This window comes from Oryza sativa, chromosome 8 (genome assembly GCF_034140825.1).
Source record: "Oryza sativa Japonica Group chromosome 8, ASM3414082v1".
NCBI lineage: Eukaryota > Viridiplantae > Streptophyta > Magnoliopsida > Poales > Poaceae > Oryza > Oryza sativa.
Window position 1 is genome coordinate 20,516,619 of NC_089042.1, and position 26,470 is coordinate 20,543,088.

The 26,470-nt window shown below is 42.5% G+C and overlaps 3 protein-coding genes and 1 long non-coding RNA gene across 4 annotated transcripts; 3 read left to right on the forward strand and 1 right to left on the reverse strand.

The window, feature by feature from the left end:
- The first annotated feature begins 315 nt into the window (after window positions 1-315).
- LOC4345606 (betaine aldehyde dehydrogenase 2-like) lies at window positions 316-6,582 on the forward strand. Its single transcript, NM_001403573.1, has 15 exons — window positions 316-599; window positions 699-841; window positions 1,893-1,973; window positions 2,069-2,217; window positions 2,915-3,007; window positions 3,139-3,262; window positions 3,347-3,412; window positions 3,603-3,669; window positions 4,362-4,438; window positions 4,794-4,907; window positions 5,308-5,385; window positions 5,467-5,618; window positions 5,722-5,782; window positions 6,054-6,160; window positions 6,259-6,582. Exons 1-15 carry the CDS (start codon window positions 491-493, stop codon window positions 6,347-6,349), a joined length of 1,512 nt encoding a protein of 503 aa, NP_001390502.1. The 5' UTR covers window positions 316-490; the 3' UTR covers window positions 6,350-6,582.
- Window positions 6,583-7,228: 646 nt separating this feature from the next.
- On the reverse strand, window positions 7,229-19,916 carry LOC136351444 (uncharacterized). Its single transcript, XR_010734549.1, has 8 exons — window positions 19,742-19,916; window positions 16,976-17,141; window positions 14,015-14,670; window positions 13,437-13,540; window positions 9,387-9,514; window positions 8,097-8,225; window positions 7,909-8,005; window positions 7,229-7,752 (listed from the first exon to the last, which is right to left on the reverse strand). It is a non-coding gene; the product is annotated as an uncharacterized lncRNA (long non-coding RNA).
- On the forward strand, window positions 9,764-13,414 carry LOC112939908 (disease resistance protein RPM1). The gene has a single exon (XM_026027611.2). The coding sequence runs from the start codon at window positions 10,085-10,087 to the stop codon at window positions 12,806-12,808; it is 2,724 nt and encodes a 907-aa protein (XP_025883396.1). The 5' UTR covers window positions 9,764-10,084; the 3' UTR covers window positions 12,809-13,414.
- A 2,630-nt stretch (window positions 19,917-22,546) lies between the features above and the next one.
- On the forward strand, window positions 22,547-26,470 carry LOC4345609 (uncharacterized). The gene is made up of 7 exons (XM_015793201.3): window positions 22,547-23,046; window positions 23,824-23,964; window positions 24,066-24,431; window positions 24,908-25,150; window positions 25,236-25,328; window positions 25,654-25,854; window positions 26,021-26,470. Exons 1-7 carry the CDS (start codon window positions 22,660-22,662, stop codon window positions 26,231-26,233), a joined length of 1,644 nt encoding a protein of 547 aa, XP_015648687.1. The 5' UTR covers window positions 22,547-22,659; the 3' UTR covers window positions 26,234-26,470.

The following is a 26,470-nucleotide window of genomic DNA, read 5'->3' on the forward strand; positions in this document are numbered from 1 at the left end:
TGACTTTTTTAAACATGTTTGACTGTTCGTCTTATTTAAAAAACTTTTGTGAAATGTGTAAAACTATATGTATACATAAAAGTATATTTAACAATAAATCAAATGATAAAAAAAGAATTAATAATTACTTAAAATTTTTTAAATAAGATGAACGGCCAAATATTTTTTAAAAAAATCAACGGCGTAAACTTCTCTGGAAAACTACTCCGAAGTCCGTACCAACTGCCCGCGACTCCCGCTGCAACGTGCGCTCCGTGGGAAGAGGAAAAGATAGAAAGATACCTATCGCTTTCCACCTCAACGCTCCACTCCACCACCACCGCGCCCGCGCCGCAAGGCAGCACAGAACAGAGCACTCCCTCTCCCACCACCACTCCACACCTGACACCACGCGGGCTGCCTCCATCGTCATCGATCCATCTCCGTATCTCTCACCGACCCCAAATCGCACAGCTCCAGCTCCTCCTCGATCCCCGTCGCGATCGGCGAGATGGCCACGGCGATCCCGCAGCGGCAGCTCTTCGTCGCCGGCGAGTGGCGCGCCCCCGCGCTCGGCCGCCGCCTCCCCGTCGTCAACCCCGCCACCGAGTCCCCCATCGGTACCCTCCTCTTCACCCTCTCCACCCTCTGCTTCTGCCTCTGATTAGCCTTTTTGTTGTTGTTGTTGTTGCTGCTGTTTTTTGCGTGTCGGTGCGCAGGCGAGATCCCGGCGGGCACGGCGGAGGACGTGGACGCGGCGGTGGCGGCGGCGCGGGAGGCGCTGAAGAGGAACCGGGGCCGCGACTGGGCGCGCGCGCCGGGCGCCGTCCGGGCCAAGTACCTCCGCGCAATCGCGGCCAAGGTAGGGTGGTGACTACCCCCACCCCCCCCCCCCCCCCAACGCGACCCGCGTGCGTGTGTTCCGTACAGGGGGAGGAGCTCCGCGTGGCTCTCCAGTAGGTTTTTGAGCCCCAAATCGATCGATATGCTCTAGTTTTAAGTTTGCTGCTTAAATTCCTCAAGGGTTTAGTTTGCAACCAAATCCTTATTTTAGCTTCGGTATAAGCCCCCCATATGATGTGCGTGCGTCGGCATCGGAAGTGCGTATCCTCTGTTCTGGACTAGGAATTGGCCATAGGTTGATCGACAGTTCGAGTATTCTGCTTCTGTTTGGAATAAGTTGGAAGCATGGCTGATTGTGTATCTGGATGCTGTTTTTGTGGTGATTCGTTTCAAGCTCTTGTTAATTGATGGGTTCAAGCGGAGAGGGTGCGCAACAACAAGTGTATATGGCTCACGGCCATGGGTGTGCACATTTGATTGGTGCGCAACAACAAGTGTATATTGTTTGTGTGCTTCGTTAGTTGGCAGGTCCTAGTCACTAAATCACTATTGGATTGGTACTAGTTACTTTTGTGCCTTGACGATGGGACTGGATTACTAGCCTTTTGGTTGCCTTTGTGGTATTCCGTTGTTATGGGCCTGTTGATGGATGGATCCCTTTAATTTCTAGTGCCAAATGCATGCTAGATTTCTCACAGTTTTTCTCTTCAGGTTATATTTCTCGTATTTCCTTTTCCTAAAGGATTGCTTTTTCATGTATTTTCTGGCATATATAGGTTATTATTATTATTATTCTCCAGAACAAGATTACCCATATTATGGATCACTAGTGTACACTTTTTTGGATGAAAAACCTACTTACTGAAAGTAAAACAGTGACCAGTGCACACTTTACTTGAACTGTCAAACCATCAATTTTCTAGCAAAGCAGGGGATGCTAGCCTTCCAGTCTAAATGACAGTAAACTACTATACTTTTGTCCGTAGGTTTGGAAATATGCTAATTTCTATCATAAAAATTTTCATGGCATATGCGAGCATTTTATGATCACCTTTTCCCTTTTTCTTCAGATAATCGAGAGGAAATCTGAGCTGGCTAGACTAGAGACGCTTGATTGTGGGAAGCCTCTTGATGAAGCAGCATGGGACATGGTATGTGGCCAGTTATCCACTGTATGAATATGTAGTTGCCTACACAGCAATCTTTCCTGAACATGAATCCTGATGTATGATATTCCATTTGTCAGGACGATGTTGCTGGATGCTTTGAGTACTTTGCAGATCTTGCAGAATCCTTGGACAAAAGGCAAAATGCACCTGTCTCTCTTCCAATGGAAAACTTTAAATGCTATCTTCGGAAAGAGCCTATCGGTGTAGTTGGGTTGATCACACCTTGGTATTTCACATTTTTCTCTCATCCTGCGCTTATATTTATTTATGACCCAAGCATGGTACTAAATAGTACTAGTAACATGCATATACTGAATGAGTTTACAACTTTACATGATTTTTTTGAACTATGAAAGTTGAAGACATTTGAGATTTTATTCCTCTTCTCTTGTGCAAACATATTATTGTCTCACAAATTGTACCTAGCAGCTACTCTCTCCGTTTCATATTATAAGTCGTTTGACTTTTTTCCTAGTCAAAATGTGTTAAGTTTGACCAAGTTTATAGAAAAATTTAGCAACATCTAAAATATCAAAGTCATGTTTTAGTGTTTTTTCAGGCTCTCATGTAAGCAATTTTGATGTGCCCTCTCCTTTCTTCTTAATATAATGATACACAGCTCTTGTGTATTCAAAGGAAAATATATATATATATAATGATACACACCTCTCCTCCGTGTTAATGCAGCTCATTTGTTCTGTCCCGGTTCAAATATCTATTTTTCTCATATGTTGTCAGCATGATTCACTTAATTTAGTATATAGAAGATGCCATTATTTATGTCTGGAATCTTACTGCAGAAGGGAAAACAATTGATAACGGAATTGATTGCATTCTAATTTGTTGTTTCTTTGTTATGTTCTTATCGACAATTACAAATTTGATTCTGAGAATCATGTTCGGGATGTGTATTTCTACTGCAGGAACTATCCTCTCCTGATGGCAACATGGAAGGTAGCTCCTGCCCTGGCTGCTGGCTGTACAGCTGTACTAAAACCATCTGAATTGGCTTCCGTGTAAGTTTAACATGTTAACTTGTTAATGTCATACCCATGCTAGTTGCAATGACATTTGATTTTAAAATGTTGTGGCATGTCCATGCTGCAAGCAATGTAATTTGAAATCTCTCTCTATCATTAATTACCAGGACTTGTTTGGAGCTTGCTGATGTGTGTAAAGAGGTTGGTCTTCCTTCAGGTGTGCTAAACATAGTGACTGGATTAGGTTCTGAAGCCGGTGCTCCTTTGTCATCACACCCTGGTGTAGACAAGGTACAGCTATTCCTCCTGTAATCATGTATACCCCATCAATGGAAATGATATTCCTCTCAATACATGGTTTATGTTTTCTGTTAGGTTGCATTTACTGGGAGTTATGAAACTGGTAAAAAGATTATGGCTTCAGCTGCTCCTATGGTTAAGGTTTGTTTCCAAATTTCTGTGGATATTTTTTGTTCTCTTTCTACTAACTCTCTATTATCAATTCTCAATGTTGTCCTTTTCTTTTAACTCCTTTACTTTTTAGAATTGTGATCAAGACACTTTGAGCATCATTCTAGTAGCCAGTTCTATCCTGTTTCTTACCTTTTTATGGTTCGTCTTTTCTTGACAGCCTGTTTCACTGGAACTTGGTGGAAAAAGTCCTATAGTGGTGTTTGATGATGTTGATGTTGAAAAAGGTACATGCCACTTGCTATGATTAACTAATTCTGAAGTGCGGGACTTTGTAAAGCACTTAACTGAGCTGGATGCTAGACCCCCAAAAGCCCTTTTTGGTGTCTTGGGCTTGTTGCAGAAATACTGGTCCCAGACGAGCAGGATGCAAGAAAATTAACTACTTTTGCCACTGATTAGTATTTCTTAGAAGTTACACCTCAAGGATTAGCAATACTTTCTTAAAATGTGCTATTGATTAAAAAGATGTCCTGTATTATTTTGAGCAGATCTTGTACTGGTTGATCGGCTTGCATGAAAATATTGTTGAGGATTATAATGCCATGCCAACTGAGTAAAGAAAAGAGTTGTAAAATATGTTATGCAACATGAATATATATGTGATTTCATTTTTCCTTTTTCTTTTCGTGGCAAGGAAGGCAGTTAGGAAGGACTGATGTGAAAAGCACAAGTACTATTCTTAGTTCTGGAAAACTGTGTTCTTTATTTTCCTAACTACAATTCACCTTGATTAGTCAGTAACTTGATATTGGCAATTCTAGCTGATTATGAATTCTGTTTATATTTCACTAATTTTGAATCTTTAATTACATTTTATGGTTGAAATTTAACGTTTTGTCTGGTTATGGACTCTGTTTGTATTCACTCAATTTGGATCTTCCATTAGATTTCATTGTTGGTCCTTCTTCTTGTACAGCTGTTGAGTGGACTCTCTTTGGTTGCTTTTGGACCAATGGCCAGATTTGCAGTGCAACATCGCGTCTTATTCTTCATGTAAGCATTGAATATATCCGTCAATCATAATCTATTGTTGTACTTGATTTTTTTTCTGATCAACTCCTGAGTTCAGATTATTATATGATGCCATTACTATTGCACAGAGCGAATAAAATTGTATTTATGCACAGCATGTATTTTGAGTAATATATGCATTGCCTATTATTTAATATATAGATTGTAGCACTTAATTTTGTGTCCATGTCTCTATGATGTTTATTACTTTATTATTGCCGGCATGAAGCAACTTTGAACTCTATGTTGATCTTGAACTAAAATTGAAATTAATTGGCTTATTGCTATTAATGATATAGCTTTCAGCTTCTTGCTCCTGACCATGAAAGTTTTGCAGAAAAAAATCGCTAAAGAATTTCAAGAAAGGATGGTTGCATGGGCCAAAAATATTAAGGTGTCAGATCCACTTGAAGAGGGTTGCAGGCTTGGGCCCGTTGTTAGTGAAGGACAGGTACCACATGTAAACTTTTTCTAAATTCAAAAAAGAAATGCCACTGATCAATGGTAGGTCCTTCCAAGCCTTATTGCTGGATTGTTGCACTGTTTTGTCAATTTTGTGTAATATAGTTCTGAATGAATTAGTCGGTGTATGCTCTTGCTAGTTGCTAGTATGTGGTACAGGGTCTTCCTACTTTGAGCAAATTCGTGTTAAAATGCATTGATGAAAAGGCCACCTTTCCGTAGGTTTATCTTGTCATAATTTAAACCCCAATAAAATTTTAATTTTTTGTTTTGACCCCATGGCACTTTAATGAAATCACTTAGCCATGAGCTTTTGTATATATTTTCAAAGCACCAGAATGTTTAGATGGTTTGTTGGAAATCTTACACATCCTATTGCCTTGTGTCAGTATGAGAAGATTAAGCAATTTGTATCTACCGCCAAAAGCCAAGGTGCTACCATTCTGACTGGTGGGGTTAGACCCAAGGTAATAATCTACTACACGGTTGTATATATAGGTACCCACATATCATTATGAAGTAGAAATAATCTTGTATGTTTTTGTCAGCATCTGGAGAAAGGTTTCTATATTGAACCCACAATCATTACTGATGTCGATACATCAATGCAAATTTGGAGGGAAGAAGTTTTTGGTCCAGTGCTCTGTGTGAAAGAATTTAGCACTGAAGAAGAAGCCATTGAATTGGCCAACGATACTCAGTGAGTTTTTTTTTTAATACAGTTCATTGTCCTGTTCAATCTTGCAGCATATGTATATACTCTGTGGCATATGAACTTATTCTGCTACTACTACTTTTGATAGTTATGGTCTGGCTGGTGCTGTGCTTTCCGGTGACCGCGAGCGATGCCAGAGATTAACTGAGGTATATCCAAGTGAAGGGGGTTGGCATTGTTTGATTCATATGACATGGTTGCATCAAGCTGATATTCAAGAATCTCATTTATTACTTGCATTCTATGCATCTCCAGTTCTTCCCTGGACTCCGGTCAATGTTAATATAGTTTGTTTGCTAGTAGTATGCTACTCCAATTAAGTTGCTCTTCACTTCCACATCATCTGATCCATGACTTTATATTTGACCCCTTTTTTTTGCAAAAGAAAGGGAAATACTTAACGAAAATTTCCTACTGCAGGAGATCGATGCCGGAATTATCTGGGTGAACTGCTCGCAACCCTGCTTCTGCCAAGCTCCATGGGGCGGGAACAAGCGCAGCGGCTTTGGACGCGAGCTCGGAGAAGGGTGGGTAGCACACAACAATCTCACTTTAAAACACCATTTCGATCGTCTGATGATCTCGACCTGACATCATGCCTTTGGTATTTTCATTCACTTTTCAGGGGCATTGACAACTACCTAAGCGTCAAGCAAGTGACGGAGTACGCCTCCGATGAGCCGTGGGGATGGTACAAATCCCCTTCCAAGCTGTAATGTAATATGCGCATACGCATGACACGCCCATCTGTTCTGATCGTTTGGAATAAGAGGCCATAGTATGACGGGATGGACTTTGTGCATATCGATGTTTGATTTGCCATGTGCTGAGCCTGGAAATAAAAAAGGTTATAGTTGGAGACTTGTGAGAGTTGTACGACTTGTACTGATGGTTACGCGACAATTTGTGCATGGATAGTTTGTGTGCTTGTACCGGGGTTCTCTCCGTATCGGCTTGTGGTGTTTCAACCTTAAGACCCCTGCAGTGCAGGAGCCTGCAGGTCATCTGTTCTGCAGCGAAGGTTTTGCGTGAGCGGAAGTTAGCTGATGACCGGTTCGGTTTAGCTAAAACCGGATGATGGATGATGGATTATTTATCAAGAGGATTACGTGCCACGCTTCTAAAAATATAACTTAAATTTTTCTCATCACCAAACGACTTCTTCAAAAACTTTTTCCATCGGCATTGGTTAGCTTTATATTATATGCTATTTTATTTATTTTATAGGGAGATATTATATTCAATTAAACCTGAACTGATAGATTATCCATCATCCTTCAAGTCACCTGTTTCAAGCGGGACCAAGGTCAGTCAGACCTGGTTAATTCGAGTCCCAAACTTGAATCTTGACAAGGTCCTATATATAAATGACTATTGATATGAGCATGAGAAGTTTTAAGGGTTTATTTCAAATAACTAGAAAGAAACAAAAAGGACGGAATTTCTCAACCGATAAGAAATGCTCTCTTTGGCAAGCAGGCTGGACCTCGGGACTCAGCTGTCAGCAGACTGGGTTAGCAATGGACGGAGCAAATAGCAGAATATACGGAGGAAACCATTAACATAGTGGAAACACTTCATAAAAGTAAATAGAATTGCTGAAAATATTCTCATAGTAGAGGAGGTGATATTATATAACCATACAAAATTCAAGATCAAACTCATTTTCTCTGGCGAGGCAAGGAATTTTTTTTATCTTACAGATGAAATCAAATCCGCGTTTCAAATTTTACATAATTGTGCAATATCACCTTCCCCACTTCTCATAACTTCTTGAGAATCTTCAAAAGTTTCTACAGACTGTTTTATTGCCAGAGGCCAGAGCCCGTGTTTTCAAGTCCAACTATAGCCAGAGTTTGGGGGAGCTTAAGATTCTGAGAAGCAGCTGGTTGGTAGCCAGCTTCTCAGAATCTGGAAAAGCTGGGTTTTCCAGCTTCTGGCTTCTAGTTCATTTCCTGGATTTTACAACTACAGCTTCTCAGAATCTGGACCAAAAGCTGGACTGTTTGGGGGAGCTTCTGATTATGGGAGAAGCTGCAGCAGCTAGAAGCTCCCCAAACAGGCCCTTTGTTTCCTTGTATCAACAACCATGGTAGTTGGAAAATTTTGTATCTTTTTTCTTCTCCAATTTCAATATTTCGCCGGCGTTCCCGCCCATTGGGACAAAAAAAAAGCACAATAGCGACAGGAAGAGTAGTAAGAAAACAATTTACAGATATATCAATTAAGACAAAACAGTTGGTATCAACCAATTCTAAAGAAAAAGGCAGGTTACCGGACGGGCGGCAATATCACAGCTGATACTCCATTATTTTGGGGGCAAGTAGCTTATAGCTTGCATCAGCGATAGTGATTCAACGGCAGCATAGGCGCTGAATGCCGGCAAATCAGACAGTAAACAAACCTGTGTTAGGCATAAGACATAGGAATAAGCATTTACAAGAAAGAGACCACGGAAGTTACCTCGTTGGTTCGTCTGATGGAGACACATTGAACCCAATGGTTAATATATTGATGCTTGATTAGTATCTTGTAGCTAGGAAAGGTTAGCTAACCAAACATCACAGCAAACTACTACCAAATGCCTTGAGCCTTTGTCAATGAATGAGTTGAACATTAGTCAGTACCTTGATGAGTTGTTTAATTTAACTACTAGAAGCTCTTAATTGGTTGGAGAATTCAATCATTCATCATAGACCCAAATTTGGTGAGCTATAGTCAGCAAGAAGAATCTGGAGAACACGTTTGTCTTTGAGGCCTTTAAGCAATGGCATGGATCAAGAAGATTCTATGGTGGCTTGCCTACTGCAGTCGTCATGGGATATATGGGAATCTGGCAATAAGTATGAACATTTCAGCTTCAAGCTCCTTTCTTTTAAAAATGAACATCTAATGTCTCCTATTCTTTGGATTCAGCCTACCAAGCTATGTTCCATGGATCACTCTCTTTTCCTTCTCATAACCATATTTAGCATTCTTGGCCCCCTTTAAAGAACTCGTCAGTAGTAAATAGGAAAATAGCAATTGTGCATAGTTTTAGCAAATGCTCGCTAGATGTCGATGAACAAAACTTGTATATCATGCAATAAACAAGAAAAGTATAAAATAACGATTATACAATGAAATTAAGTGTGGGAAAAAAATGAAATATTGGATTCTAGTTGAGCTGCTTACTAATTGAATATACAGCAACCTTTTGTTCTTACAAAATGAAAAGAACAATGGGAAGATTCAGAGCCATATGGACTACAATATTGTTCTGTCAATTTTCACTATGAAATCATCTTTAAGGAGTCAGTCTTATTGGAGTAGGCAAGTAGCATATGTGGTATCGTCACGCAACTTGCAATGTAAGGATGTTAACTAAAACAACTTGAGTATTTCTTTTTTGCTTTGTTTCTCTCTCGTTACTTTAATATAACATGCTTAGACTGCAGCTACTGGTGGGTGATTGAGCAGGACAAACGACGGAGTAAATGGTTCTGGAACATGTATAGGTCAGTACTTCTTTTCTAGTGCAATATACTTGTCTCATCAGCAATGACAAACTATAGTTACAGTGCTTCTATACACCCTCCTTCCACTTATGGAAGGAGGGAGTACTTTCTAACACGAGATTACCATTCAATGGAGCAAGCTATGTCAAAAGTTATGATAGCCAGGAAACAAAAAAAAATTAAGAAATATGAATGCATGCCTTTCTTGAAATGTTCTTATTCCTGGCTCGATATGATCCTATGACCACTGATTTACCTGCTGCATTTGTGTACTTGATCTTTCACTGGTATCACTTCTTGTAATAATCAAGCATGGGTTATTGACTTGGTAATTCTGACAGCAGTTCCAAATGGCAACTACCACCATGCTTTGTGGATGATAATCTGTTTAGCATGTAAATAAAGATTGAAACAAAACAATTTAACCCAAAATAAACTATCGGAAAGACTAACAGCATAAGCAAATAAACTATATGAAAAATATTTGACTAGCGCATTTTGTATTAAATGAATATTTGCAACATATGCAATTTTTTTATGTATTGCCGCCAAAAGTCAGCTAGGCATTTCACATGCCACCTAAGCAATAATGCATTCATTGAGAGCAAGTACTGACCATTTCATAAAAAAGAAACGCCAGCTTTCCTGTTAAATATTTCGATTGATCTCACAAGTAATGTTTCACCATCAGCTAGCTTCCAAGACCATAGCTGCCCCACGTTTTCCTCCAAGCTAACAGCTGGTTTCTTCAGCTCTTCCTTTCACACCACGATTTGCAATGGCAACCTTGGCTTGCACCCTTTGATTCTCACATCAAAGCATACTAAGTGTATGAATTACCAACTCCAACTTCTCAGATAACTCCTTATACACCAAAACACTGCAGGCAGCAAGAGCAAAGGTCTTCCCAATTCCTTTTGTCTTGAGAGAAAGAACCATAGACAGTGCGGAGACATGGCTGCCCCTGCTGTTCCCTCACCTCAGAAGAAGCTCATAGAAGTGCTCCAGAGGGAGCAGGACATCCTCTGGAGAATCCTGTGGGAAAACATTGACAAGGTGAAAGAGCTTACTGATTCCACCAGCGCCACCCTGCGAGGCCCTGAGATCGAGAGCATGCCAAAGACAGCCAAGATTTGGTTGCATCAGGTACGAGAGATCAACCGCGACATCGAAGACATCCTCGAGAAGTCCCCCTCGAAGACCTGCAGCTCAAAAGGATCCAACATCCTGTCATGCATCACTCAGCCGATCAATTTTGTTGCGCGGCAGAGGATATACAAGCAGGTGCAATCTCTCAGTGCCCGCATAGATACCATCAAATTGAGGCTGTCACTGCTGACCAACTTTGATGACAAGGAGGCACCAGCAAATCCAACACGGTACCAGCTGGATGACCGGCAGCTTGACATGCTCTCACTAGATGAGGCTAAAGTGATAGGCATTGGTTATCCAAAGGCAAAGGTAACTCAACTGTTGCTGGACGAAGAAAAGCAGCTGAGGGTGATCTCCATAATTGGAAGTGCCGGTGTTGGCAAGACAACTCTTGCAAGGAGCGTTTACAACGACAAAAAAGTGCAAGGGAGGTTCCGGTGCCATGCATGGATCACAATTGGTGCCCCGATCCCGATGGTGGATCGACTGAAGAGTATCATGGTGCAAATATTTGTGGAGAAGTTGGAGGAAATACCAGCAAGACTTGACTTCATGGATGAGATTCAGATTGCTGAGGTTATTGGACGGTATCTTGCTGACAAAAGTTTCTTGGTTGTCCTGGATGACATATGGAATTCTGATACGTGGGATTACTTGAAACTTGCTCTTCCCAACAATGGCCAAGGGAGTCGGATCATCGTGTCTACACGAGCTCAAGAGATTGGCAGAGACTGTCGCTTAGCTTCTGATATTCAGATCTTTGAGAAGAGACCACTCAATGAAGATGATGCTTGGTTGCTCTTCTGCAACAAGGCTTTCCCAGCAATTCAGGCAAGATGTCCAGCTGAACTGGAGGAGACGGGAAGAAAGATTGTCAGGGAGTGCCATGGCGTGCCCCTGCTCGTTGTCACCATCGGTGGACTAATGTCGATGAAGGAACAAACAGTCCAGGTTTGGAAGAATGTGCTTGACAACTTGCACAAGAAGTACCTCCCTGAGTTTACCCTCCCTAGCATCCTGTGGTTTGCTTACAGTGACCTACCTCACCACCTCAAATGTTGCCTTTTGTACTTCATCATGTTCCCAAGGAAGTACTCTATTAAGCGCATGACGCTCATTCGGCTATGGATGGCTGAAGGGTTCATCAAGAATGACCAGGAAAGCACACTTGAGGACACTGCAGGCCGTTATCTGACAGAGCTCATAGACAGGGGCATGGTCCAAGTGGCAGATTTTTATGATTATGGGAGGGTGAAGAGCTGCAGCGTCCATGATATGCTGCGAGAGATCATCATCTTGAAGTCAACCGAGGACAACTTTGGCATTCCTGTGACCCGAGGAGTTAACAAGGTCAGAGGAAATGTGCGACGTCTGTCCATCATCAATACAAATGATGATTTCCTAGAAGACAACAGCTGCACCAACCTCCGCACTTTGTTTGTCTTCGGTGCTAGCTCAATAAGCACCACGTCGCTGCACGCATTTCTGGTCGGATTTCGGTTGCTGAGGATCCTAGATTTGGAGGGTGCACCTGTCGAGAGCTTACCAGATGAACTGCCTGACCTTTTCTACCTGCGTTATTTGAGTCTGAGGAATACAAGGATTGACAAGCTCCCAAAGTCTTTGAAGAAGATGATGAACTTGCAGACATTGGACCTGAAAGGTACATATGTCTCTCAGCTGCCTTCAGGAATCACCAAGCTTGAAAGCCTTCGACACCTACTTGCTTACCGATATTACTCCGGTCGGCATCCGCCATATTACTATACGCTCGGAGTCACACTTCCCCGAGGAATAGGGAATTTAAAGGAGCTGCAGAAGCTGACTTATGTTGAAGCAAACCAAGGAAATGGGACCATCGAGGAGCTAGGTAGCCTGACACAGCTCAGAAGATTGGGCATTGTCAAGCTGCGTGAAAGGGATTGCATGCACCTCTGCTCATCGGTTGCCAAGATGACGGAACTTCTTTCCCTTTCAGCGTCATCGCTTGATGATGAAATTCTTGATCTCGGATCCCTGAATCCTGCTCCTCAGTGCCTCAGGCGCCTCTATCTGAGGGGGCCATTGCCGGGAATACCTTCTTGGCTGCACTCCCTCAAGAATCTTGTGAGGATACGGCTTAGGTGGTCACGCCTGAACGAGGACTCACTTAAAGAGCTCCAAAGTCTCCCTCTTGTTGAACTTGCACTGATTCAAGCTTATGATGGGACAAAGCTAGAATTTACCCAAGGATTTGCCAGGCTGGAGATACTGGAGTTGGACCATTTAACTAACCTAGAGCATATCAACCTTGAGAAATCAATGCCTGGCCTTCAGAAGATATCCATCAGGTCATGCGACAAATTGCTTACCATCCCTCATGGTATAGAAGGGTTAGAGAACCTCAAAGAGCTTTACTTATTTGCCATGCCCAAGAACTTCGTGGAGAGCTTGATGACTGGTGGTGTTAAGCATCGGAGAGTTGAGCATATTCCAGTTATTCGACACTTCAATGAACATCGGGACATTTCTTTGACAAATCTTTGAAGGTTGAAGGTACAGTATTATGGCTTGGTGCATTCTCTTGATTGATACGCATACACATCTGGCAAATTGGTGTACATGCTGGATCAGTGTTTCTCCACATGCATCTGCAGAGATGCATGGCTATTTTGAAAAGAACAGAGCTGCCATTGTCCAGAAGGACAGAAGAGCTTTTCAGTGGTTATTTTTGGAAGAAATATGCAGATATAATGTTGCTCATATAGTACATGCTTGCTACAGGGATTTTTGCATTGGTTGGAAAGGTTATTCCAAAACAGCCAAGATAAATGACATTCTCAAGGAAGTACAGCACTCCCATGCTAAAAGGATGTGTTTACATGCCAAAAAAAGGTGGTAGCTAATTGCCAGAAAAGTAGTAAAGCACTTGGCCAATTTAGCAAACTATCTGAAATTACAAGTTGTGTTATGGCTGACAAACGTGTTAGTCAATTCATGACTAGCATTATGTATGCATTAGTGAATATGTAGTACTCATCAATCTGTACCATGTGAAAATTAGTCAAGTGTGTTCCTATAACATGGCTGCTACACAAAGACAAAGACTGTTGAACACTTCTACTCATATAAAGCTAAGTTAGAAATTGCATCTGTGCTGTGAGTGCTTACTTACAATTGCTCTCTGGAAACATCATGGATGACACAGGAACTTATTTGTCTGGAAGACCATACTTCTTTGTAGAGATCACAATAGAACTTGATTAACTAATAGTGTATCTGCATAAAAAATAACCAGCACAATCAGAGTTTACATTTAGCAGCAATTTAATACATTGGAGTTTTTTTTACTCATTTCCATAATTGAATGCTAAAAACATTATCCTGCAAGATACAGTTGATACTACCAGTGCCTAGAAATTGAGCTCAGATCACTCCATGAACATGAATGGTCAAATAAAAAAAACAAACAATGTAGTTGCTGATAAGTTTGTGGATAGAAAACAATGATGACCAGTTCAAATAGTTGTGAGCAAGGAATCTTTTGATTCTTATTGCAGGTAGTAGACTAACAACCATATCCCAATCTGGAATCCTGGATAGGACAAAACAGAAGTTGAGAAACTCTAACAAGTTTGAGACAGGAATGTTTGGTTATTAGACATCACCAAGAATCATCAACATGACATATTTCAAATTGAAATACCAACTTTCACAAGATATCGATAATTTACGGTCTTATGTCGCTTATACCTTCATGATCATGTTTATGATTGCTTCCAATACTCCCTCCATTATTTCTTATTTGGCATTCCAGAATATGTAGCATCCTAAAGTTTGACCATCAATGGTTTTAAAATAATCTAGACTGGGTTAAGAACTGTTCTAAATAGGCTAGATTTGTCACTGAAAATATGTTCACAATATTTTTCATTTTACTATAATAATACAATAAAGTTATAAAAAAGATACAGTCAAAGTTACATCTCAGAGGCTTAAAAAAAGTTAATAATATCAAATAAAAATGAACAGAGTGAGTAGTTAGTTTTCCAACCAAGGGAGCAACTGTATCTGCTTGAACTGATCATCAAATGCACCAAACTCTAACAAAGCAACAGCTTTGCTGGAACTGTTGACTACCTCTCCTTCATTCTTCATATCAGCACCAGTTGCTCTTTTCAGTCAAGATCACACAAAGTTTTTCTCATAAAAATCATATTCGTTGGATAAACATGGGAAACTTTGAAATAATGATCTGGTCTGAAGTTCTGTTGTTTGTGGCAAAACATCTTGCTTATTAGCATAATCTACTATGCAGAAGAAGTTGCTAGCTCGAACTCCATATTCATACTGAAAATTATGCTGCTTCTGAGTATTTCTTAAGTCAGCAACCTCTGTGTATACCTAATCTGAAAAAGAAAAACTCATTTAGTATGTTGCTGCCCTTATTGTGGATATAATAACAACAAAGATTCACAGTTCAAACAAGTTAAGCAATAGTTTTGATTCTTTGGGGAAGTTCTAGATTGGAGTCACGAATACTCGTTGACAAACCATAGAAAGTTGGTAGTTTGGGACTTGGGAGGAGATAACCAATGGTTCCATCAAACAAAGTATCAAAAAGTTACACTCAAGTATCAAAACAAGTTTCATAGTGTTTCAAGCAAGTTTCAACATAGTCTTCTCTGAGTTTCAACTAAGTTTCAAGTGTAAAACCTACTTTTTAAGTTAGAATTACGGCATCTTGTCAGATCGATAACAATCCTCTTTAGTCTTGACAGTGTTATGTTAAATCCTGAAAAGTTATCATGCAAGTCTCTATATGCTTCAATGGACATTCCTTTATGCAATCCATGGCATCAAATTTAAACAAAATTACTGATAAAAGCTTAATGTTGTGTCAATACTACCATAAAATTATTGTGCTGCAAGATGACAAAATCAATTACTACTGTCAATTTTTAAGCTGCTAAATACTGTTAATTTGCACAAGAAAGATTTTTAAAGCTCAAATGCAACAAGGTACATATTTAGCAGGTCATCCACGGCTGCATCTCATTAAAACAATCCTGTGTGCTCTTTGAAGCAAGAAAGTAGTTTGTATTCATACAAGACATCATGCTATGCCAAGGAATTTAATTTCGTGTGAATTAGGGCAAGTATATATGAGTAAAGGTCGAATCGTGTAAATTAAAATTCTTACAACATAAACATAAATAGTTGAAAATGATGTGAACAGAAACTGATGCCACATAAGAGACAAAATAAAGATGGCTTTGTTAACAGAGACAACTAGAATAATTGTCAGCAGACGTGTACTCATCAAAGAATAATCATGGGACAACTTGGTGAGTATAACAAAATTTTTATATAGCCTTTTGATGTATGACAACAGGAGTTGTTCCTAAAGTAAACTCAGCAGTTAGCAGACCAGCTATTTCGTCTGAATACAAAAAAGGTGGTCCAATTATTCACTTTTGCTTGGGAGTTTTATATCACTTATTTTATTAGATGATAAAAGAAAGGAACTGAAAAGAGAAACTAGCGACTACTGGTCTCTTCACCTTTTAATTTAAGCACTAAACCACCCATCACTCATTCAACCTTAATTATGCATCCACCTCTTTTGGGCATATTGACCACTCCCTTAGAAGATATATCTTGTTCTGCTACATGCAGTAGCCTACTTGAAAGTTGCAATTTCCTCATAACTGCAGGCTTGCAACTTTGCAAGAATTTGTCCATCATGGAGATAGGTCTTACACTGGGAAGAGGTGCAGCAGAAACTGTTGTGAGGCCTGCATTTGACAAAGTGCAGTACTGGATTGAGCTGCTACAAGGAAAACACACAAGTACTGAAGAAATGGTGAATGAATTGGATATCTTGGAAGGCTTGATCAAAGATACAGATAGCAGCAGCGCAATCCACACACTCAAGGCAGCCAGAGGCCAAGCAGAAGACTTGTGTGCAAGTATTAGAGATGTTATTGATGACGCCAAGAGATTTGCAAGGTATAATCACCAACATGTTCCACTCAGATGCATCCGGAAATATACCCATAACTTAGTTGGCAAGCCTTCCATTTGTGAGACTGCTGAGAGGATAGTGAAGCTCCGCAGCCAAGTAAGGCGGCTCCAAGAGATACTAACACCGTTTGTAGGCCAAGGTATGGTACCCACAAGTGCACAAGCAGGAAGGCTGCAGCATCGCCATGTTGCACATGCCGAGGGTCATTGGGAGGGCATGGAAGAGCCGAAAACATCATTGTTCCAGTATGTATTAGGCAGGGAGAGTCACCGACAAATGGTTGCGCTGGTAGGGATGCCAGGCGTAGGAAAGACTTCACTTGCTCGATATGTTTATGAGGACAACAAAGTAAAGGGGCATTTTAACTGCCATGCTTGGATGACAGTGGAAGAGTCTTGTGCAACAAAACAACTTTTGCTGGGAATGATTAGCAGACTGTATGAAGAGGCGAATGTCAGGCTACCCGATGCAATCAATATAATGGATGAAGATGAGCTCAGTGGCATGATACAGCGGTTTCTGAAGCAAGAAGAAAGAAGGTATGTTATTGTTTTTGATGATATATCCAGAAGAGGGCAGCTCAAGTTACTTTCAGATCTGGCCCTCCCTGACAAGAATCATCCAAACTATGGAAGAGTAATAGTAACATCAAGAAACAGGGAAGTAATTGAATCCTGTGATCATACCATTACGATAACACAGTTGACTTCCCCAGATGATTGGAATCTCTTCTGCTACAAAGCTTTTGGATCTTCGAGCTTTTCCCCTGGTGAGGAGATCTGCCAACACCGTGAACGAATCTCCAATCTATGTGCTGGCTTACCACTTGCAATCGATGTGCTCAGTGCCCTTCTGGCAAAAAAAGACCATAGTCAATGGAGCAGCATCATTTCCGAACTAGAAAGCCATGGTGACCTTGGAGCAGCCACCGAAATATTAGAAACAAGCATAAATGAGTTGCCCAAAAATATGGGCCACAAAAATTGTTTGTTGTATTTCAGCATGTTTCCAAAGAGCTCAACAGTTAGTCACAATACATTGGTCAGATTATGGATTGCTGAAGGGTTCATAAAACGTCAACCAAGACAGACGCGGCAAGCAGTAGCGGAGAAATACCTCAGTGATCTTGTTGATCTTCATGTTCTAATGGTGGAAGACAGTTATAAGTATGGCAGGCCCAAAAATTATAAGGTTCATGATTTGATGCATCAAGTGATACAGAAGAAGGCAGAGAATGAGGATTTCTGCACAAGTTGTTCTGATGGCAACCAACAAGCGCCAGAAAGGGTCCGGCGCATGTCAATTCAGATAGAGGAGGACGATTTCAGACAAAATGTAAGTCTATCCAAGCTGCAGACCTTGTTTATTTCTAACAAGATACCACATGTTCCAAAGCTCTTATCTAGCACTACAGCATTGAAAGTCCTGAGCATGCAAGGGTCACTAATAGAGGAGTTTCCAAAAGAAATTGGCAACCTAACTCATCTAAGGTACCTTAATTTGCGTGATACCAAAATATCCAACCTGCCAATGTCCTTGGGTAATCTAACTAACCTAGAGACTTTAAATCTCAAAGGCACTTTTGTATCAGAACTACCAAAATCAATCCTGAAGATCCAAAGTCTTCGCCACCTTTTAGCATACCGATATGATGCACCAAAAAAACCGGAACGACAACCAGAGGCTATATTTGGAGTCAGAGTCCCTAAAGGGATTGGTCAATTGAAGCAGATGAGGACTTTCTCAGTTGTAGTGGCAGATAAAGAAAGCAAGATAGTTAAGGAGCTTATCAATCTTAAAAAGTTGAGGAGATTGGGAGTTCTGAACCTGAGAAGAGAAGATGGCTCTGATCTATGTGAGTCCATTGCAAAAATGGACCAACTTTCCTCTATTTCAATAACTGCAATGGATGATGAATACCTGGACATACACAATCTGTCAGTTGTGCCACCTCAGCTTCAGCGTTTATATTTGCGAGGGCAGTTGCAGGTGGTGCCACAATGGTTTACATCTCTTCACCGCCTTGTGAGATTACTCTTAAGTGGATCAAGTTTGAATGAGGACTCCATAAATATACTTCAAAGCCTGCCACAACTTGCTGAGCTTTCATTGATTCGTGCACTTAATGTGGACCGGATAGAGTGCCAGATTGGTGGGTTTAGAAATCTAAAGATTTTGGACCTGGATCAGCTTAATGGCTTAGTCAATGTAACACTGCATGGATCAATGGTAAACTTACGTAAAATGATCATAAGGAATTGCAGGAGCCTCGAAATGGTGCCATTGGGCACTGAACAGTTAATCCAGCTCGAAGAGCTCCACTTTTTTGACATGCCAAATAATTTTCTTGAGAGACTGAGAAATGGAAATGAAGATCATGCAAGGGTGCAGCACATTAGAAACATATTATACTACAGTAAAGGGTTTCCGCACAGATCAATAGAAGCAACAATGAGGTAACACTGAAGACATTCTAGCTTTCATGCTCACATATTGATTATAAACATTATATTTTCCACAAAAGAAATATCTTGATCTTTGAGATAAAATTGACCTAAAGCATTCTATGAAATATAATGGAATTTTGACATGCAAATCTTTGTGTTTCTTTTTTCTGTTTTTGGTTCACAGAGGTGGAGCCTGACTCCTGAGACTGTCGCGGAAATGTCCAAGGTGACTTTCTTAACTGGTTGCAAGTATCTAGCTCAAAATGGTACCATGGAATTTGCATTGTGAAACATGTCTGAGCAGGGACATATGAAGAAATACCACTAAACGCGTGATATTTCAGTGGCACAGAACCAAATTTTCCAGGTTATATTATTTGCGGTAAGTGGCTGCAAACTTTGGATAAGGCCCAGCAGAATGTCAACCTATGAATCTGATGTCATCTGTGATCACCAGAACACACATTCTTCAGGACTAACAGAGAAAATAGAAAACACTATTAGTGTGGAATAGATAGCGACAATATCAAGTCCTGCAAATTCTTGTGTTTAAGCATTATCTTTTCATTGTCTGCCTGTGCGAGTGTTTATTAGTTTTTTTTTTGTTTTGGGGGCATTTGAAAGATAGCTCATGCAACTTAGTTTTATCCGGTTCAAGATATATCCTAAGCAGCGCAAAATCCCAAAACACCTTTCCATATCTCTATCAACAATCCAAATATCTGTAATCTGACTGGTTAAACAACAGAACGATACATGGAGATTTAGTCACAAAAACTCCATAACCCCTATATTATCTACATGAATCCACAATCCACCATGCTGTTCCATGCCGAGTTAGTAGTAACTGGAGACCTACAGGTGCGAGCCTAGATGAATTGCCCAAATCAGGCGCTCTACAACGAATCTGGTGGCGCGCGGCATTGCGGAATCCGGAAGCGGTAGCATCACGATTCGGGGGAAAATAATAAATGCAGAGGCGGAGCGGAAGAAAACCCCACGTACCGCGTCCGTCTCCGCCGCCGAGGCTGCGCGGCGGCGATCTCTGGGCGTGAGATGGGGTGTGGGGTTTTGGGCGGGGAGGAGAGGCCGGTGACGGTGAGCCGGCCGGAGTGGCCGGCGGCGACTAGCCGGCGCCGGCGTCGGAAGAGAAGGGGATTTGGAGTTCCAACTCTTGTTTGTTGGGCCGCCTCCGCAAGCCCGTTTTATTGCCTCGCCTTCTTCGGATTGGAATGGGCCTTAAAATGGCGGAAAGGATGAGACCCGAGCCCATAATCTATTTAGGATGGAAAAGTACACCGAAGGTCCCTCAACTTGTCATCGAATTACAAAATCGTCCCCTAACCACAAAACCAGATATATGACATCCCTTAACCTACAAAACTGTTCTCTTTACTTTATCCGACATGGCGTGTGAGTCAGCATGGGACCCATGTGGGCCCCACATGTCAGGACGCCACGTCATCAGGGTCTCTCTTTCCCCTACTCTCCCTTCCTCCTCTCTCTCTCTCACACACTCATCTCCCTGGGCAGGCCAGCCGCCGGCGATGCGGCAGTGGTGACGCGGCGGCGGCGACACGGGAGAAGAGGAGGGAGGTGGCAGCGGGAGCACGGGGGAGATCAAAGACAACGAGCTCGAGCACTACGGCAAGTGGAGTGGGGCAACAGCGAGGCGGAGCGGCGGCGTGCGAAGCCAGCGAGGCGGCGGCAGGTGGAGAAGGCCGGCGAGGCGGTGGCGCGCGAAGCCGGCGACACGGTGGCGGACAACAACGACGATGGCGACGGGTTCGAGGAGGAGGAGGAGGACGCGCGCTGCTCCTCCCCCGTCGTACGCCGGCCCGCGTGCAGCTCTTCCACCCCCCCCCCTCCCCCCCGGCCACCCGCACACACCGGAAAGAAGAACATGACACGAGGAACTCACCGAGGGGCAGCACGACGATGGATGGCGAAGGGAGATGACCGGCGGTGAGCTCCAAACAGCGACGAGGTCGGGCCCAAGGTGACGGCGTCGAATCCAATGGAGGCGACGATGAATCTTGGCATCAACGGGAATGCTGGTGAGGCTCGGGCGGATGCGGCTGGAGTAGCAACGGTGGCGAAGAGGATGTTGGTGAGCACGCGGGGAGAGGAAGGAGGCGACACGATTGCAGGCCAGGGCTTCAAGTCTGCCAAGTCCACATCCGCGCCCACCGAGTCTACTGTAGCCGCGTGGCCCCTTCTCCCGTGCCGCAGCGCCACCGTGTCGCCCCTTCTCCCGTGCCACAGCGCCACCGTGTCGCCCCTTCTCTCGCATCCCATGTCACCTGTTGCCGGTGCCGCTCAGCTCATTCCCCACCGCCGCCGCCCAGTTCTTCCGCGCTAGCCGTCCGTCGCGCCCAGCTACTCCCCCGCCGCTCGCGCCCGCCGCACAGTACACAGCTCTCTCTCGTCGCCCGTGGAAAGGGGAGGAGAGAGAGGAAGCGAGGTGGAGAGGAGAGGGGAAGTAGAGGCTGACATGTGGGACCCACGTGGGTCCCATGCTGAGTCAGCTGCCACGTTGGTCAAAACCGGAGTCAAAACCATCGAGGGATTTAGTTTGCACTGGTTTTGTAAGTTAGGGGATGCGTTGTATCCGGTTTTGTAGTTGGGGGACGATTTTGTAATTTGATGACAAGTTGAGAGACCTTCGGTGTACTTGTTGTATTTAGGATTGGGTACATCGAAAATTTTCCCCCTTTTTTTTCCCATTTCAATGTATTCACATATGTACCGACTCCTAAAACATATAACTACTGGCTTGAATTTATAGATAATATTTATATCGTAGATTAGAAGACGATATTAAGTTGTATATTTGTTCCATTATTACGAAGGGAGTAGCTATATTTACAACGCCACGTTTCTCAAATCCATTTTTACACTACACTTTATCTACACTTGCATTGTCATTATAATTACAATATAAAATTGAAATTTTAACTATAATTTTTAATAATTACATTATAATTTTTCTAACACACATAACATAAAAAAGATAATATGATTAAAATATATTTATATATTGGAAGAGAAAATAGAGGATATAGAAGCATACCCACATATAAGAGAGATAGCTAATTACATAGGGAAAGAGTGGAAGCAATGTGGAGTTATATGTTTAGCAAAACTAATCACGAATATATCATATGTGATGGAATATTTCACACTCTAAAAGTACCACATCATTATCATCATCATCATCATTATTAAAGTAAATTTCAGAAAACTACACCTTACAACTGTAGCAGCATATAACGCAAAAGTTACAGTTTTGTGATAATTTTCCACGCTATTGTTACAGCCAGGGTTTCCCAAACCGCTGGGAAAAATGTACGAAACCGTGCAAAATTTATCAAAAATTCAAATTATTTTTTTAATTTATTTGAATTTAAGGAGGTTACCGCGGTTACCGACGATAAGTCAAACCCTGGTTACAGCAAACTGAAAGTTTTGTGCTTTTTAAAATTCATCATCATCATCATCGTCGTTGTCGTCATCATCACTATTATTATTTATTATTTGCTGCTGTACACCTAAATAAACGAATTAAAAAGGTCGAGCCACGCCGCCGCTGGAATCCACCGCCGGGCCGTCCAAATTGGCCGTATCCGGCCTCTTGCCTCCGCTCCGCGCTCTCATCACACATCTCATGGCGGGAGCACGAGCGGGGGACCCTGGCTCTGGCTGCACCTGCTGTTCTGCCACACAAGCAAGCAACCGCCGCGGGTTGCTCGTCTCGACGCGGCCCCTCACGAGCCGAAACAAACCCAGCAGCAGCAACCAACCCCGTCCAAACACAACAAAACCCACACTGTCAAGCGTCAACCAGCCACCCGCCTCGCGGAGTCACGGGCTCGAGCTCCACCACCAAAGCTCGAGCTCTCGCGCCCGCGTGCCGTGCGCCAATGGCGCCGCCCCCGCCGCGGCGCCCCGTCGTGCAGAGGAGCCTGATCTCCCTCCTCCTTCTCCCGGTGGTCCTCCTCGCGCTCCCGACGGCGGCGGCGGCGGGGGCGGGGTGGGCGCCGTTCAGGGCGAGGGACCTGCTCCCGCTGCTGCCGCGCGGGCTGACGTGGCCGGCCGTGGGCTCCGTCCACAGCGCCGTCGACCTCCTCCCACGGTTCGTCGCCCACGTCGCGCCGGAGGCCTCCTCCGCGGTCGCCTGGCGCGCCACGTGCTTCGCGGACAACGAGGCCGTCCTCACCCTCACCCATTCCTCCTCCGCCGCCGCCGCCGGCCGCAACGCCACCACCGCCGGCGCTGCTGCCCTTGGCGGCGCCCTCCTCCGCCTCAAGGTGCCCCCCGCATTGCCCTTAGCAATAGCCGTTTTCATTTGAATTCACCATATCTTGGTTTCTGGATTGCTCATAGAATTCACACGGCAGCAAATCTAAATCTCTTATCACCACTCGTAAGAGCAGCAAATAATTAATTATTTCTATTTTGCCTGCTATGTTTCTCTCACTAACAAGCACATTAGTTACCTACTTTGCTCGTCCCAAAATAAACCACACACATTTTAGCACAATGAATCTGGACATATGGTTGTCTAGATTTATTATACTAGGATGTGTCACATCTTTCCCGAGGTTTGTTTGTTTTGGAAAAGGAGTACTTGTGTTCATGTAATCCAAATGGCATGTGAAGTGGAATAGAGGAAAAAATAATTGAAAACTAGAGCATATGACTATAATACAGGGACAGATGAACATATTTTCGGAATGCGAATAGAATACTCACCACCTTACCATTCATTCCAAGCAACCATTAAAAACTATTCCCCCACCTAGTGGCAAGCGATAACAATGCCAAATTCCCAGTGGATGTACATGTACTCGTAAGAATAGTGTAAATCTGTCCTGTTGTGAACAGTGTGTAGGCATGATCCCTAGGTTTGTTCTCATTTGTGTTGTTTGCCCAGATCTTGGATAACAGAAATCTCTACAATTTTTTTTAAGGCCATGTGTTAATAACTGTACTGTATGAAAGTGCGTTCTTTGTACTGAATCATATATAGTCCTTCATACTTAGTTTTGTCTCAGCAGCAAAATGTTTGTTGTGGGGTTATGTAGACTGCTTCAGCTCAGAGCTGGACATGCATGGATCTGTATGTGTTTGCAACGCCGTACAGGATAGGATGGGATTACTACATTACAGCACAGGAGCACACCTTTGAGATCAAGGCATGGGAGGAACCAGGAGAAATGGAATATGTACGTCCCTTCTGAAGGTTATTTTCTTGTTTTGTTTTTCTTTTACAATTGGCTATTGGTGTTTTTTCACACTGATTCTAATGCTCCATATATGTGATCAGGTGAAGCAGCATGGCATTGCCATATTTCTCATGCCATCTGGAATGCTGGGGACGTTGTTGTCTCTGATTGATGTCATACCTCTGTTCTCAAACACTATTTGGGGGCAGGATGCCAACTTGGCCTTTCTTCAGAAGCACATGGGAGCTTCGTTTGAGAAGCGTACCCAACCTTGGTCTGCTAACATCAGAAAAGAGGACGTACATTCTGGTGACTTTTTGGCTCTTTCGAAGATTCGAGGGCGATGGGGTGGATTTCAGACATTGGAGAAATGGGTGACTGGTGCATTTGCTGGTCACACTGCTGTTTGCTTGAAAGATGAGAACGGCACTCTCTGGGTTGCAGAATCAGGCTATGAAAACAAAAAGGTACATTTATGTTTCTTATTTCATTGTATAACATAATTCCACTACCTACATTCTTGAATCTTCATCTTATGGATACATAAGCAATGCAAGATTAACAGTTATAAGGTGAAATGGTATTAGTAACATTTTTCCACCATTGCATATTCTTTATTCCGAGGTTTAATTTTCTAGTCAAGTCTATGCATAAGAAAATTGCCAATTGTACAAAATACATCATTTTCTCCTATCCTGTGATGTACCAGGCTCAACCAAGTGAACTAGGTTCCTACAGGATTGAGAAAGCCTTGTGCTAGATATAAATTGACTTCTGATGGAGATTTTGGATATGGATTAGGTTCTAACTGATATTAGCTTCTGTATATAAGTTCAGCCAGAGACTCAAACTATGATTTTCTTGTAATTTACTCTGTTAAAATTTATAAGTTCTTTGCAATCCTAGTAACTGTTATATTTTGGGTGTCTGCTAATAATGATAGGGTGAAGAGGTCATTGCTATAGTTCCATGGGATGAATGGTGGGGAATGGCACTTAAAGATGACTCAAATCCTCAGGTAGCATTTCTGCCATTGCACCCTGATGTTCGGGCCAGGTTCAATGAAACTGCTGCATGGGAATTTGCACGAAGCATGTATGGCAAACCCTATGGATATCATAACATGATATTTAGTTGGATTGATACGATGTCAGACAATTATCCACCACCACTGGATGCTAACCTGGTATTACTCCATTGCTCTTTGCACTTCGGTTAACATGTTAGACTTTCAGTTTCTTTGTTCAGTCCAACTTATATTATGTTTCCAGGTAATGGCTGTTATGTCAATGTGGACCAGATTACAACCACTTTATGCTTCTAACATGTGGAATGAGGCCCTTAATAAACGACTTGGGACTGAGGTATGTACAGACTTATAACATTCTTGTAGATACTAGTATGTTACACTTACTATTGATTCAAGCTTATGCAGAGATCATTATAAAAATAAAAAGACTACAGTTTGTTTCTTATGTCTGCATCACAACTGGCATGATGTGGTTATTCTAGTTTAAAGCATGATTATATTGTTTGAACCAGGACGATTTTTCTTCAGACTGGAAGCTAGTACTTCAGTTCATTTTTCTTCCACTCTTTACCTATTGCTAATTTGCAGTTATGCAAGTATTAATAGTCATAATTTTTTCAATTACATGAGAAATTAACAGTTACTCTGCTTCCATGCAGAAATTGGACCTTCATGGGATCATCACCGAGACCGGAAAACGGGGCATGTCTTTCAACCAGTTGCTCACTATACCCGAGCAGGACGACTGGGAATACAGCGATGGCAAATCAACCACTTGCGTCGCCTTCATTCTCTCAATGTACAAGAAGGCCGGGGTCTTTGCTCCTTTCACGGAATCGATCCAGGTCACAGAATTCACGGCAAGTACTTCTCACCTCATTCCCTACCCTTTTCTGCAATTGATAACTTGAGAATTCAGTCCTTAATGACATGGCATGCGTACCTTGTGCAACTTTCTGAAGAAAATGGGAATTGACAAAGGTTACCTGACTCATCAATTGACTGTCCGATTTGCTGTGGGTTTAGATTCGAGACGCGTATATGCTCAAGATCTTCGAGGACAACCAGACGAGGCTGCCAAGCTGGTGCAACAGCGGGGCGGACAGGCTCCCGTTCTGCCAGATCCTGGGCGAGTACAAGATGGAGCTGCCGGAGTACAACACGATCGAGCCGTACGCCAACATGAACGAGAACTGCCCCTCCTCGCCGCCCACCTACACCAGGCCGCTGGGATGCTAGCTGAGCTGACCACCAACATATGCCAGTTGTTCAGACTCTAGAAGATATATACAGATCGTGTTTCAGATGGAATTGTTCTGATCGATCTAGCTAGGCCGGAGTGTCCGTGTAAATAAACCGATTTTTATCGTGCTCAGATGGTAGTGCTGATGTGAATGTTGATTTTCCTGTGGTAAACTACAGGGGTGTGCTACGGAATTCGATGAAATATGAACAGGATGTCGATTACTTGCAAAA

Excerpts from the sequence above, each read along its gene's own strand:
- LOC112939908 (XM_026027611.2), top strand. The coding sequence starts at position 10,085 with ATGGCTGCCCCTGCTGTTCCCTCACCTCAGAAGAAGCTCATAGAAGTG.
- LOC4345609 (XM_015793201.3), top strand. The coding sequence starts at position 22,660 with ATGGCGCCGCCCCCGCCGCGGCGCCCCGTCGTGCAGAGGAGCCTGATC. Across the intron at positions 23,965-24,065 it reads AACCAGGAGAAATGGAATAT|GTGAAGCAGCATGGCATTGC; the intron begins GTACGTCCCTTC and ends ATATGTGATCAG. Across the intron at positions 24,432-24,907 it reads CAGGCTATGAAAACAAAAAG|GGTGAAGAGGTCATTGCTAT; the intron begins GTACATTTATGT and ends TAATAATGATAG.
- LOC4345606 (NM_001403573.1), top strand. The coding sequence starts at position 491 with ATGGCCACGGCGATCCCGCAGCGGCAGCTCTTCGTCGCCGGCGAGTGG. Across the intron at positions 600-698 it reads CGCCACCGAGTCCCCCATCG|GCGAGATCCCGGCGGGCACG; the intron begins GTACCCTCCTCT and ends GTCGGTGCGCAG. Across the intron at positions 6,161-6,258 it reads GGACGCGAGCTCGGAGAAGG|GGGCATTGACAACTACCTAA; the intron begins GTGGGTAGCACA and ends TTCACTTTTCAG.